General features: G+C 39.0%; 1 protein-coding gene across 15 annotated transcripts in view; it reads left to right on the top strand.

Annotated features, from left to right (window-relative positions):
- The window catches only part of Fry (FRY microtubule binding protein), a 409,821-nt gene that overhangs the window by 184,889 nt on the left and 209,340 nt on the right, over positions 1–15,592 (top strand). Inside the window, exon 1 of one of the 15 annotated variants that reach the window (XM_076872102.1) lies at positions 14,506–14,796. The exons of the other annotated variants lie outside the window; for them this stretch is intronic. Coding sequence (XP_076728217.1) covers positions 14,736–14,796 — 61 coding nt within the window. The 5' untranslated portion in view covers positions 14,506–14,735. Of the gene's footprint in view, positions 1–14,505; positions 14,797–15,592 lie in introns of those variants that run through there. 15 annotated transcript variants of the gene reach the window in all.

Below are 15,592 nucleotides of genomic sequence, written 5' to 3'. Positions count from 1 at the left end.
GACCCACTCAACAATTCTCAAGTGTCCCTGGAACACACAAAAAAAGCAGCTATCAAACTGGCCCACATGAGCTCATTAAGTATCATATTGTTCTGCCAGACAAGGCTTTGTTTTAGGGAGTGACTAAGAGACTGTCACTTCTTGGGCCAGGAGGATGAAAATGCTCTTTAGGCTCTGGGAAAAGGATAGAGAGAAATTGTTGATACTGGTCCTAGGACATCCTCCCATTTCAGTCTGTGTCTATTGTGCTGTTTTATGGTGAGTGGTGACTATGGAGCTGATTTTAGTCAACTCCATGTTTTCATGAAGTTTCTGCTGATGAGCCACACAAGGGAAAGGAGGGTAAAATGTTCTCTGAATGGTGTTAAGTTGGTGCCAAAAGATCTACCCTTGCCTGGTGCTGCCAGAGCTGGCAAAGTTACTTGAGCTCAGAACTTGAGTCCAAGCCTCCCATCTTCTCCAGTTCAAGTGGAAAGTTAACGGAGTCTGGAAGAGCCAAGAGTATCCCACTTGGGTTATTTGCTTTCCTTTTTTTTTTTTTTTTTCTTGCTGAAAACAGAAGTGAATCACACTCTTTACTGAGCCCTGCTGCAGAGGAAAATGATGCAACAGTGGTCATGTGGCACAAAGAAGAAAGGCCCATTGTGCAAACCTAGTTCTCCATTGTCTTCCCATCTACACCGAGGTTCAACCCCACTGTGGGGAAGCAGCACAAAGTTGTGCGATTTTTCTGGGGCGGGGGTTGCTTTTTTCCCCCTTCTCTCATGGTACTGGGTATTGAACTCAGGGCCTTAGGCATGCAGAGTACTCCCTCCATCACTGAGCTCCATCCCCAGCCCAAAGTTGCAGTTCTTAATCTTGGATCTTTCTGTGCATGATGGTAACCATTATTATTAATTTACTTAATCATAATTTGCTTTGTTTCTGTTACTCCCTTAATTTTTCTGACTTTTGTACCACAAGATTAATTTGCTTTTCATTTTGTTTTGTGTTGTTTTGTTTGAGATACTGAGGATTGAACCAGGGATGCTCTACCACTGAAATATATTTTTAGCCTTTTTTATTTTTTATTTTGAGACTACATCTCCCCAAGTTGCCAAGAGTGGCCTCAAACTTGCACTCCTTCTGCTTCAGCTGATCATTAATTTTCTTATTGTAATACAAAATATTAAAAGAACTGATCCAAGTTTGTTTGACACACCTTTGATTGAATAAGGGACAGTTAGGTTTACATGTGCTTTGTCTTAGCCACATGTGCCCTTAAGCAAGTTACTTAATTAAATTCTGATTATAAAAAAGGTACTAATATAAACAGACTACATATGGTATCTCTGTGTATATGTATTTATATATAATATAAATATGTATAAATGTATGATATGCATATCACCAAATGTATCTCTATAAATAAATATGTCTACCTACCCATAGAGTCATAATAATTGAATTAGTTTGTACTAAGTGTTTGGTTTACTCACTATCATAATTGCTTAGTAAATGGTAACCATTATTATTAATTTACTTAATCAATGTATGTCTAAATCTTCCTATGAGTTAATGACACATCACTGAGACGCTATGACCAGGAACCAAAGGCCCCTGGAGTCTCTTTGTGACATCTTCTTGTCTTGGTTACTTGGGCTTGACCACTCCCTAGAGACGACATTTTAGTAGACAGGTTATGTTTCTGGAATCTCAGAGAATAAATCATCTGAAGATGTCCAAGATGGAACACCTTCCTTCTGAATTCAGAGCTGGTTCCCTGCCTGATAATGTAGCAAGGCAGGACTAAATGTTATACATAGTTTCAGCATTTTCTACGAGCTTCACCTGAATTAGATCTGAAGCATGAGCTTTCTGAACCTGGGTCCAACTCCTGTCCCAACTATGAGTTCAAGTGCCACCTCCAGGGTGAAGTCATCTGTGGTGCACCCACTTCCCCTGCCCTTTCCACATACCTCCACTGTAGCAATGGTGACATTGTTGTGCAACTGCGCCTTGCCTAAGTCCCCCCTGGGCTAAGAATTAACAATCTTTTCATTTTTACATTTCAGGGAACATTGGCTCGCTCTCCTTAGTAATCTGTCAAATGTTGCCTGAGTGAATAGAATTATGTGAATGGGTGTAGGAGGTTTATGGCTAGACTTCCCTATCAGCAAGCAATAACCAATGTTTTGTCTTTGGGGTTCATTCTGTCTTTGACTACAAGAAGGAGCTCAGCATCTAGCTATAAAGTCTCCTTCCTCTATAAACTTCACCTGGTTTCCTTGAGTGGGTTCAGCAATCTAAATGTCATGATTGTGCTCACAGGATTTTGGGGAAATGTATCCCTGAAACTCAAAATGAACTTAGAGTGAAACAATTTTTTTTTTTATGTATGCAATCAGCCACCTTGAGAGAATATTACTGAGATAAGATTTTTGTTTGATTTTTAATCAGTTGGCACTGTCAAGAATTGCTCTTGGTAAAAATATTAACTTATTCCTACATTTGCCCAAATGTCATTTAAATTACATGGATTTAATTTAACTTTACTTTTAAACCTTCCAACTTCTTTTGCCAAGTTGGAAGGAAACCATGCTCAGTGAAGTCTACCAAGCTGATTTAATTCTTCACTGACTGATTGAAGTCTGTTTCCATGTGGAAGATGCTGCTGTTTCATATTTATTTGGAGAAATTGTTTGCTTTAACTAGGAAAAAACATAAGTTCCAAACCCAAAGATTTTATCACAATGATTAAGGTACACAAGCTCAAAGTATCCACCCAAGTTGGACGTGCCTGAATAAGCTGTGGGAAATGCCTGAGAATGAATCAACTGGCTTCCCTTTCCCTTCTGATCCATTATTAAATGCTTACAAGTGTCCAGCCTGGTGGCAGAGTCCATAGTGAAGCAGCAAGCCCAGCTCCTGCCTTCTGTGGGCTTCACAAAGACAGCCTAGCTTGACGAGAGCGGAGGTCTAGGGAAGTTGTAGAGAGAGCCAAAATGCTTATTAAAGAAACATTTCACCTATGCCAGGTGTGCTGGGACCCAGAAATCCCAACCTCAGCCATCCTCCAGGGGAGGAAGTGATTCATCATAGTAAGTGGGAGGGAAGAGGCAGAAGAATAGTTCCCAAGGGCTGTGACATTTGAACTTGAGGAATATTACAGAGCAGAAGAGAAAGGACAGAGGGAGAGGCCATTGCAGGGAGGTGGGAAAGTGCCTGAGCATTTCAGGGAGGTGTGGCTGGACCCCAGGGTCTCAAGGAAGAGTGACAGTTGGTATTCAAAGGCAGCTGAGTCCGATGACCAGGAGCCAGAGGGTCCTGGCTTTTTCTTGATAGCACTGGGCAGCCCCTAGGTTTTTAAGTAGGGAGCAACATGATCCCATCCCAGCTTGGACTGGGAGTCTTATCTGAGAATGGAGGTAGAGAGAACCTCTGTCAGTATGCCTGGGAAGAGATGACCAGGGCTTATGGTCAGGGAGCAGCAGGGCATTGGAGGGAGGGAGCACACCCAAGCCCTTCTTCTGGGTAGAGCCCTCAGGTCATGGCATCTTTTTTGAGATCCAGCCTGTGTTTTATCTTAACATAGGATATTTTTAAAAATATGCTATGTCGTTCATGCCTTAAAATAAAAAAGAAGGAATTACTTGAGGGCTGGTGTTTTGAAACTATATTTTGAATAGGAAATGTGCTCTTTAAAAAGAATACTGTTGAGGGTAAAAGGTGATGGTGGCTTATCTCCTGGTGATCCTCGATTGATTTAACCACCAGAGTTTCACAAAGGCCTTTGCAGCTGCTGTCAGCCCCTGTTGCGTTCATCTCACGGTCACTGTCAGGATACAGATTGGAAGAGGCTGTTTGCTTTCTTTTTGGTGTTCAATGAAATATATGATTTAGGGAACCAAATAACTTTGAACTATTTATTATCTATTTCTTATTTGTGTGTGTGCTGCTGAGGATAAAACCCAGGGCCTTGAGCATGCTAGACAAGCACTTTGCCACTGAGAGGCACCCGTAGCCCTTCTTGTTTTGAGACAGGGTCTTGCTAAGTTGCCAAGGCAGCCTCACACTTGGGATCCTCCAGCCTCACTGGCCCATGCCCAGCCTTTGAACCATTCAGGTGTCAAGTAAGTCCCTCACAGATGCAGCAGAACCTTCTGGTTTGCCTTGGGGTGTCAGTGCCTCTAAGCTGTCTAATTACTTTTTACATATGAAAACCAGGAAAGTATAGTATAATTTTCACAGAAAGTCATAGTATCTCAAAGACAGCGCTCCTTAAGATACAAGTACAAGGTGATCTCTGCCAGCTGCTTTTTTTTTTTTTTTTTTTTTTATAGGTTACATGGTTTGGTTCTCCAGTGACACACAGGTACCTTTCTTTCTGCCTCTGGGGAGAATGGTATGCTTTCCGGGACCAGGTGCACCTGCACAAATTCCTCTAGGAGAAAATTCCTGCTGGTCTCAGATGAATCTATGAAAGTCTAAGCTCTTGTGTTTTTATGCCAGTTCTAATTCCATCCCATGAGGAAACATGAACATGTGAGGAAACCTCTGGAAGTCCTAATTTATTTATTTATATATTTATTTATTTGGTACTGAGGATTTAACCTAAGGGCAATTTACCACTGAGCCACACTCCTAGCCCTTTTTAATTTTTGAGGCAGGGTCTCGCTAAATTGCTTAGGCCTCACTAAGTTGGAAGTTGTAATAAATTTTATGGGCTGTCAGGGCCTCCAAACACAGCGGCAACTTCAGAATGCCAGAGTGCCCTGGTCACAATTAATAAGTAATGGCATGTGCAGTCATCACATAAGGAGGTAAGGCACAGATACCACTCACTTGTCATAATAAACAACAGGTTTTAAAACCTTATGCTCATACTCCTCTGTGCACTCCCAATTCTCTGAATGAATATTGCAAAATACTTATGTTAATTTTTAATTACACATCCACCATAGATGCATTTCAGGAAGACCTGTCAACATGACATGGCAGCCTGTCCACAGGTTCTGAAAAAGCTGCTTGCTGAGGATTAGTCAAGTAGAAAAACCTGTAGCCACACAGGTGAGGAGAGGTGACCAGGCCACCTGCCCTGTCGCAGAAGCACTCCGTTCACGTGAGTGCATATTTAAGGCTTTCCATTCCCCTTTGAATTGGGATGGGAACTCAAAATGATTTCATCCCAGGATGTAGTTGGGTGAGGAAAATAACCATTTTCTTTTTATTTGGTTAAGGGAGGTACAAGTGAGATTTTTGAAAGGTCTTTGAAGGAGAAGATGGGTTGGCAGGATGGAGGGAAAAGTCATGTCAAGCAAGAAGTGTGTAGTTGGGAGTGATGGAAGCCAAGGAAGGGAGTGGCGAAGTGGCTGGCAAGAGCAGACGGAAGGGATTTCCAGAACTATCTACTGGAATGAAAGGGAAGCCATGGGAATATCCGCCAGCTTGCTTTCTGCTGTGGTGGGCCTGTTCTCCCCGTGCACACATCGCGCTGAGTGTTCAGATGGGCATTAGCTCTGTGAGACCCCTAGGCTCTGCACACGGCATCAGTGACGAGACTACAGCACTGATGGGAAGCAAAGCAACGACCTATTTTGCTAGTGCAAGGTTGTATCAATCATTCATCATTTTTCAATATAGTTTTACCTGCTTTTCTTCCCACATAGATGTGATTTTAAAAATTGCAGAGGCTGGGGGCGCAGTTCAGGAGTAGATTCTTCTTTCAGCAGGTGCGATGCCCTGGGTTCAATCCCCAACACCAAAAAAAAAAAAAAAAAAAGAAAATTTAAAAACCGTAGATTTCCATGAATACTCATTGAGGACCCACCATATACAGAACGCTGCCGGAGAAAGTTATGGGGAATAGCCAAGAAGCAGGAGCTGCTTTCCAAATTCATGTGATTTTTGTAAATATACTCTATACTTAAAATATTTTTTCATGTATTTCCAAGTATATAACTGCATACATTTATTAATTTATAAATACACAACTCTGTGGCTTTTTCATAACACTTTTCCACATTTATTCACATGGGATGTGGAAATGTGGAAAGAAATTCTTTTCCATGTGTCTGAGCTTTATAAAATAGTAATTGGTCTATAATAGTGTGTCTGGTAGAAATATAATACAAGGCACATATGTAATTCCAAGTTCTTCAGTATCCAATTAATCAGTATTTATTATTGTTTTTATTTCATATTTTGCCATGTTTTTATTGGTGCACTTTAGTTGTGCATATCAGTGGGGTTTGATGTTACATATTCATATATGCACACAGTATAGCAGCATAATTTGGCCAATATCACTACTCAGTTATTTCCTACCTTCCTCCCTATCTCCCACCCTTTAGTCCTTTTCCTCCACTGATCTCCCTTTAATTTTTAGGAGATCCATCCCTACCTTTGTATTCCTTTTTACTCCCTAGCTTCTGCATATGAAAGAAAACACATGACCCTTAACTTTCTGAGTTTAACTTATTTCACTTAACATGATGTTCTCTAGTTCCATCCATTTTTCTGCAAATGCCATAATTTCATTTTTACTTATGGCAGAATAAAACTCCACTGTGTATATATAACACATTTTCTTTACCCATTCATCCACTGATGGACACCTAGGCTGATTCCATAGTTTGTCTATAAACATATGCGTGTATCACTATAGTGAGACGACTTTAATTCTTCAGGATAAATACTGAGAAGTAATAGAGCTGGATCATGTGGTGGTTCCATGTCTAGTGTCTTGATGAGCCTCCATACTGTTTTCCATAGTGGTTGTACTAATTTCTAATCCCACCCACAGTGTAAAAGTGTTTCTTTTTCTTCACATCCTCTCCAGCAGTTATTATTATTTGTTCTATTGATGGCTGCCACTCTGACTGGTGTGAGATGGAATCTCAGTGTAGTTTTGATTTGCATTTTCTTAATTGCTAATGATATTGAACATTTTTTCCATGTATTTGTTGACTATTTGTATTTCTTCTTTTGAGAAGTGTCTATTTAGTTCACGTGCCCATTTATTAATTGGGTTATTTGACTTTTTGATTCTCTGTCAGAAGAGTAGCTAGCAAAGATTTTCTCCCATTCTGTGGGTTCTGTCTTCACATTCCTAATTGTTTCTTTTGCTGTATAGAAGCTTTTGAATTTGATGCTGTCCCATTTATCAACTCTTGGCATTATTTCCTGAGCTTTAGGGGTCCTATTGAGAAAATCATTGCCTATGCCTAAAAGCTAGAGTGTTAAACAGTACTTTAAAACATCCTGAATTAATTTGAATAATTTTTTTACCAATCCAGCATATCTAAAATTAATATTTCAACATGTAATCAGCATAAAAACTAATAAATATTTTAACTTCTCTTTTGGGGGGACTAATTGCCTTCTACTAACTATGCTTAGTAGTAAATCTGACATTGAAGTTGTCATTCTGCCTGATAGATTTATTAGGCCTCCTTTGAATAAAACTCTCTAGATGAGCTAAAAAAAAATGTGTATGCACTTCTAAAATGATGCAATTCAATTTCTTTCTTTCTTTCTTTCTTTTTTTTTTTTTTTTTTTTTTTCATGTGTGCATCTGAATTCTTCATCTTTGCAGAACAGTCTGGGTCTCAGGCTGCTTCACTTTTCCAAGGCCTCATGGCTAGACAGTGACAAAGACAGCCGTTGTACATGGCCTTATGGGTCCATGCCATCATAGGGTCTGCACTTTGCTTCATTTAAGTAGAGATGGTCTCTGATACACTGCTTTGGACACTTAGATTCTTACCCCAAAGCAGACCCTTTTTTCTTGGTCTGATATTTTTAATTCTGAAAAATATCAACAACCCACAATACAAGCTGGGGTTTGGAGAAAACATGATGTGGATTGAGCTATCTCAAAGAATCCTTCTTGGGATCATGAGATGAGGGTGGTGGGGAAAGATATTTTCTTCAGTAATAGAAAACTGGCTCTGTGCTTTCTCCCTGTTTCTTTGTTGCATTTATAAAGGCCAGATTTAACTTGATAGAAAAACAAATATTATAGGCCTCAAAATAGTGGTGCTGTTCCTATGCACATTTCTATGTATAAATTTCTCTTTTTGATTTTCTTCTAAAAAAAAAACTAGTAAAGATAATTTATAAGCATTTGGTACTGAGGTGTATGAGACACAGTGGCCCCCCCTCTTATCTGTGATTTCACTATCTAAAGTTTCAGTTACCCAGAGTCAATCACTGTCTGAAAATATTAATGGAAATTTCCAAAACCAATTTATAAGTTGTAAATCGCCATTCCAAGTAGTGTGATGAAATCTCTTACAGTCCTGCTCTATCCTGTCCAGAACATGAATCAACCCCTGTGCAGCGTATTCACACTTTATTCACGACCCACCCCGTGGCAGTTGAGATAGAAAGCCCACATCCCTGTTACTTTTATTGCAGGATATTGTTATAATTTTTCTAGCTTATCATTAATTACTGTGTCAACTTTAAGATGTGCCTGATTTGTATATTAAACTTTATTATAGGTATGTATGTATAGGAATAAACATGGTCTACATAGGGTTTAGTGCTATCTGAGATTTCAGATATCCACCAGGAGCCTTGGAAAGCATCCCCTGGGGGGGATCTCCTGTACTTTGATGAGTGGTCCCCTAAGATTTGTTGTATCCAGTTCTTAAATGCTGGTGGATTTTATATACCTTCTTAAGGACTGGATAAAAGGGATGTGAATCAATTTTCTGTGCTCCTTCACAAAAATCATACTTTAAAGAAAAGGTTGATTCGTTTGTTGATAGATACTTGTGCTGATTCCATAGTTTGGCTATTGTGAATTGTGCTTCTATAAATATGAATATGTATGTATCACCATACTGTGACGACTTTATTTCTTTAGGATAAATACTGAGAAGTGGTATATTTGAGTCATAAGTGGTTTCATTTTTACTCTTTTGAGGAACCTCCATACTGATTTCCATAGTGGTTGTACTAGTTTATAATCCCGTGAACAGTGTGAAACTCTTCCTTTTTCTTCACATCCTCTCCAGCATTTATTATGGTTTGTATTCTTGATGGCTGCCATTCTAACTGGAACGAGATGAAATCTCAGTGTAGTTTTGACTAAGAGTTCTTATAAACTATAATCTTTATAAACTCTTATACAGAACAAGAGTTCTTTATCAACTATGGACACAAATCATTTATCATACGTACTTGTTGCAAATATTTTCTTTGCCTCTTCAATTTGTTCACAGAATCTTTTGAAGAGCAAAATTTTAAATTTTGATGAAGTTTAATGCATTAACTTTTTATGATTAGTGCCTTTTGTGACCTGTTTAAGAAATCTTTGCTTCCCTCAAGGACATAAAGATTTTCTCCTGGTTTTGGAATTTTTGTTGTTGTTGTTGTTGTTGTTGTTTGTTTGTTTTTCTAGTTATATTTATAGTTTTTCTTTTACTTTTAGTTCTAAGATCTCAGATCTTTTTAAAATACATAATACAATATGATCTTTTTAAAATACATAATACAATATGCAGGTTGAGGTTCAGTTTTTGCATACAGATGTATAGTTAATTCAGTATAATTTGTTGTTACTGATTTCTATGTTAAAATTGTTTAGAAATCGAATACTTCATGATTTGCCTTCTTGAAATTTGGTGACACTTCCTTCATGACTGCAGATAGCTTTTATCATATGAAACTAATATGTATCCTCTAATTGTTAGCTAAATGCTAACTACATGTTCTTAGATCACATTTCTTGATTATATCATTCAAATTTTGTATATCACTGCTGATTTGTATTCACTTTTTTATCAGTTACTGACACAGCTGTAATAAAACTTTCAATGATTAAAAAAAGAAAAAAAGGTTGTTTTAAAGACCACCAGCAGAGCTTCATATTTGGAAATCTTGTTTTAAATGATGCTCCTAAGATATAAATAGTTGTTTACTCTCTTTCTAACTGTACTTACCTGGACACTTCAGCAAACCAGTCATTCAAAACTCAACTGTCACTATCAGGTCTATTTTACTAAGTATTTAGATATTTTGAATGAAAATCTGTAAATCTTGCAGAAGTTTTTATCCATTATGGTTGATAGGGTGGCATCTTGAACATACCCTTTTTTTTGTTTGTTTGTTTGGGGGGTGGTTATTTGAGAGATGGCCATAGGGCGTATTAAAGGGTTCCAGGAGGTGTACTCTGAACTGAGTGGCACTACCTGCCTTTACTGTTGTTGTCATTCATTGTGTAAATGCTCTTTAGAATTCTTGCATTTATTAAGTGATCATTTTTACACATTGCCTTTTGATTTTCTGTATCTAATTTGCTGAGGGTTTTAAAACCAAACCAAGAAAGCTCACTTGAATTGCATGTCAGAGACTCAGAGGGAGAACTTGCATTAGTCTAGGTGTGTAAAGTGTATGGATTTTATGACACTGGAGCAGAGAAATGAAACCTACAAGGTTGTTTAAAGGTAAGAAACAAGTTAAGCACAGCATAAACAAACCCTAGGTATTTTTAGTTTACTTCCTGATTCTTCTATGTTTTTATTAGAGGTAAGGTTACTAGCTAGATCACTCTCTTCAAGATGGTAGCAGTTTTAAATGCCCCTGTGTGTTCCTCTGCCTGCAGAGTTTATTGGATTCTTAGTTAGGAAAGATTGAGTTAGGAAGGATACGGAGAGAACTGGGGAGATGTCGATAAGCCATTAAGTGGAAATCATCAGAGAAAACCTTCTGGAGAAAGGGCACTTCAAGCATTTCTAGCACTTTGGTAACATCCATCTACCTCTGAGTTTCCCCTCCAGGCCGGGTTAAGAGCACCTGGTCACTTACCCAGGTTGATTCTTGGAGGTTTAAAGTAGGCCTCTGTGCAGGTTCAGGCAGTCTGTACCTAGTAAGCATGGCACACCTGGTTGGTAGAACACTGCTTTACCAGTGGCTCTCTTCCAGAGGCATGCTCCTGGTGCCAAAGCAAACCAGTATTTTCCTGGAGGTGCTCCTGGTAAACACTTTGAGGGTGCGTTTGTTTGCTGCGTGGGTCTTTAGGTAATGACTTGCTTGGCAAATGCCGCATGTGGCTACAAGGCTATTTGAAAACCAGTAGTTACCAGCACAATGCCACATTGTCTTTTAAGGGCTCTCTGCCCTTGTCATGATTTCCAAGAGGCAGAGGCAAGGTTGTAGGTGATGTTTGTCCATGTTGTGCTCCATTTGGTTCCTGAAGGCAGCCCCAGAGGCCCCTTGGCCCTGAAAGATTTATTAATTTAAGTGAATGAATAGATTCTGTGCCGTGCTATGTCATAGAAAAATAGTGAAAAGATAAAGTCCTTTTGGCAACTGACATCTGTTGTTAATTGCCTTATTTCTGTGATAACATTTTAACACTTGTGTGTACTGCAGGTCTAGGAAGACTAACTGATTATACAAATAAAATGTAACAATTTTATTATTGAAGTATGTCATCGACAATACAGAGACTGGTTCTGAAACCACAACTCAGAGTTTATAAGTTTATGGTTTATAAGACCCATGATGAAAAAAATAATGAAAATCATCATCAGCTTACATTTCTTCTCACTTTTGGGTTTTGAATTGCATATGGAGTGTTACAGTATGATCATTTTAAATGTTAACTTTTCCTTCAAGGTGGAAAAATTTTCTTGACTTGGTATCTAAGTGATTTTTCTTGCTTCCCATAATGTAACAAGGTGGATAGACTCTACACTGAGGAGATAGGTGGAATCCAGTAGGTTCCATTTAATGAGAGTAGATGCATGAGAAAAGGGCAGCTGAGCATGATCTAACTTCTTTCTAAGTAGCTATCTGTTGGCCAGTGGTCCAAAGACAGCCCTTCCTAAAGGCAGTTACATGAATAAACACACACAGGAGCTTCCTTGCACCTTCTAAACCTGTGGTAGTGGAGGCACTGGCTTTGACTTTAGTTTGCATTTAATAAATTTGCAGTCAAACTACACATTACACAAAGCAGAAAGAAAATTTTTATGAATATCAGATTAACTGTTCAAAAAATCAACTTTAAAGTCATTCATTCAGTTAACATTTGAGGGTTACTAATGGAACTATCAACTAAATGTGCCAACAATCCAGTGTATTTTTAAAATTAAATGCAAATTACATTAGTATATTTAAAGTACATGATATTTGTATAGTATCATAGTGATAAGTGACTTATGAGTAGATTTCTCCCATTCTGAAGCTTGTCCCTTGAAATATCAAAACCTTCCATTGTAATAATTAGGAATAGTGCTCTTTCTAAACCATGTTTTACTATTCTTTATGTATGTCTGTAGTATTAAATGGCATCATAAACCAGTCACCTCTGAATGAATTCAGATAGATCATCAAGAAATATATATTAATGATTCAAGATTCTGTAATACATGGCTCCCTTCAAGGTTCTTGAAATATGAAGAATTCTCTGTTTTTATCCTAAAATACTCTTAGGCTGCTGCCCTTTATGAGTATTAAGTCTGCTCCTGTTGTTATCTGATTTTACCGCCAGTGCAGTCATCAGCTGACAACTGTCTCGTCTTCATCTTGTCAGTGTGCCAGACTTTAGGATCCCTCAACCATCCATAATCTGTTGCTTGTAATCTAATAAGCATTGAGGTTTGTGGGGACAAGGTTGTTAGAATTATTCTAAATGCAGGAGAAAATAGGGCCTAAGTAGCAACAGGCTAGATAAGGTAGAGGACATCAAAGAAATCACTGTCTGGAAGTCAGCTAAGTTTTAGATGTATGAAATTTCTGCATTAAAAAAATTATTTGAGGGTGACTCTTAAATGCATACAAAGAAAAGCTCTAAGTTACCGCTGTTTAGACATTTCAATTCGTATTAAGGAAAGTACTGGAATAAATCTTACCACATATAGCGACATTGGAGTCTGATTTGAATGACTCGGGGCAGTCTTTTTATTCTTTTTTCATCGCTCCTCCATGGAGATGCTCTTATCTACTTTTCAAGGTTACTGTGACATGAGTCTAATGAATTACTGTGTGGAAAGGGCCTCACCCAGTCTGAATCAAGTTCAGTGTCCTGTAGGTGAGTTCATTCTTCTTTCATATTTCTTGTGTTTCCTTTAAATGTTGTTCGGTAATCTATAAAAAGAAAGAAAAACAATAAAATGATAAAGACTTTTTCCCTGTGTCTGACATTTGTTGGTCAATAATAGCCCTAGAAAACCTGACACTGATAAAGTACACATCTTTAGTTGCTTTTCAACTCCAATTTAGATATAACAAAGCAGACTAAAAGCTGCTCCAAACACAGAGACACCTCCATAGGCACCATATTGTCTTAGAATTCTTTTTTTACATGCCGGTCATCCCAGCAGCTCCAGAGGCTGAGGCAGGAGGATCATGAGTTTAAAACCAGCTTCAGCAAACGTGAAGCGCTAAGCAGCTCAGTGAGGCCCTGTCTCTGAATAAAATAAATAGGGGCTGGGCAGGTGGCTCAGTGGTCGAGTGCCCCTGAGTTCAATCCCTGGTACCCCAAAATACCCCCCCAAATCCTTGAAGTATAAACAGATGCCACATCACTCCCGCAGCCCCCTCTTAGCTTGGAATATGTGGGACACAGGGGTGCCACGGGGCATCTGCGCTGGCCCTTTGCCTGTCAGGATCACTCTAAGTGTCCATTTTGGTAATTTGAACATTTTTTTCCTCCCTATGAAATGTTTCGGTTCATCAGCCAATTCTCCTTCCACACTGCTTTGTAATTCCAACCTCCACTACTAAAGAAAACCCTTCAATTTTCCCAGTTAAATCAAGAATAGAAAATTACCTGGGTTTCCTGCTCTTCACAGTTGTGAAGAGCTAGATTTTCACTGATCCTTACAGAATTCTTCTGTCAGTCATAACACCACTGAAAGATCAATTAGTTACACTTTTATTTTGTTTTTAAGTAACTTTGCATTTTCTCTCTCCATCTCCTCATGGACCTGCGCTGGCTCCTCTAACAGAGGCTTCACTTGGCTTCTTCTTGGAGTCTTATTCTTGGTTTTTATTGCCAACTGGGTCTGTGTCTTTTAAAATAATATGAGTCTAGATTTGAATCCAATCACTTTTCTGTATGAGTTATGTCAACAGATGTTCCATGTGTCATTTTCCTTCAGGGTGTATCGTTTCTCACTGACTCTTGGCTTCAAACAGGAATTCTCTGCTGTTGGTTTTGTCTGTAAGAATATAAGCTGTCCAAAGCTGTTGGTGCTTGTGGCCAAGAACCCCTAGCTCCCAACGCAGCAGTTTATCACCCACCGAGTGTTATCGCTGCCCTTGCCCTTGCATTTCTCTGGGACAGGAACACAGCAGTAGCTCTGTGGGCTAGCACGTGTATTCGGTATGCACGGACTGTTTGTGACGAACTGTGGGTCGGGCTCATGTTCCTGGAGTGCTTTGAGCAGCTTTACTAATCTGTCAGCATAGTATGTTCTTGTGGATAAATATAGACATACGGGCACTCTGCAACTTGTAGGTCACTGTCTTACTGTGCAGCTAAAAATTGTCGCGTTGGTATGAACAGTCTGCCCTGGGCGGAAGACCTGTTTTAGTTTGTCTTCTACTGTAGGTTTTTTGCAACCTGACTAAAAATACACCTTGCACCAAAAATATAAGAGCCCTACCTTGTGGCCGGAGACGTCTATGGTGGCAGTGAACAACAGGATCATGGAGGCCGTCAATATGTTTTTTTGCTTTGGAACCTAGTCTGTGTAGCTGTTCCAGACTGCTAGTTTGGGTGACTTTTCAAGCTCATGGAGATTACAACAGCTTGTTGGAGACGATCCTGTGTGATCAGCTTGATCAAAGGGCTTGGTAGGTATGAAAGGCTGTTGTGATGTGGAGTGGGGAATTGGTAATATTAAGCCCTGAATGGGGGAGGATTGGCCCAAAGATTTCAATGGATGGGGAGACAAGGGGAGAAGGTGCAGCTGCATGTGGAGATTGACTTAGATTGCCATTGCTTGGAGCCTGGGGTAATGCCTTTTAGGTCTTACATTTGGGATTATAATGTATCTGGGGTAAGATTCAGTCCTTTCTGTATCTGGATCTACTAACTGCTGTGATGTAATGGAATTTTTCTGTGCACTCAACTTTCACTAAAAGATTTGGTATGACTAAGCTGGTAAGTTGCTGATGTGTAAAAACAGCTAGTATGTATTTGGATAATAGTTTATGTTATCAAATTTAATACTCCAGCAGAGGTAGGGTTTATGCTTGATTTCTTCTAAATATTGATGTAAGTATCCTCATTTGTTTGGTTGTAAACATGGCAATTGGCCTAAAGCACTTTTTCCTTTGCTTTTGGCTTGGGCTCTTTCAACATTTAAAAACAAAATGTTTTTCTTTTTTGTTGATGGATTAAAGAACAGGACTGTATGTGTTAGCCAACGCTAAATGGGTCCAAACTGCATGCCCCTGGTCTTCCTTCGTCAGAGTTCTAGCAGTTACATTAGTTCGAGTCTACCATTTTCAGCAATATTGTACATCAGTTCCAGAAAATGAACAGAAGGAAACACCCATGATGGAGTTCATTACATGCATCTTAGATACTGATGGTCTAACTTTCTATTTAATGAGAGTAGAAAGAGTTGATTTGTAAGCATTAAAG

This window comes from Callospermophilus lateralis, chromosome 12 (genome assembly GCF_048772815.1).
Source record: "Callospermophilus lateralis isolate mCalLat2 chromosome 12, mCalLat2.hap1, whole genome shotgun sequence".
Lineage (NCBI taxonomy): Eukaryota > Metazoa > Chordata > Mammalia > Rodentia > Sciuridae > Callospermophilus > Callospermophilus lateralis.
Note: the sequence above shows the minus strand (reverse complement) of the source record. Positions and strands in the feature narration are given on the sequence as shown.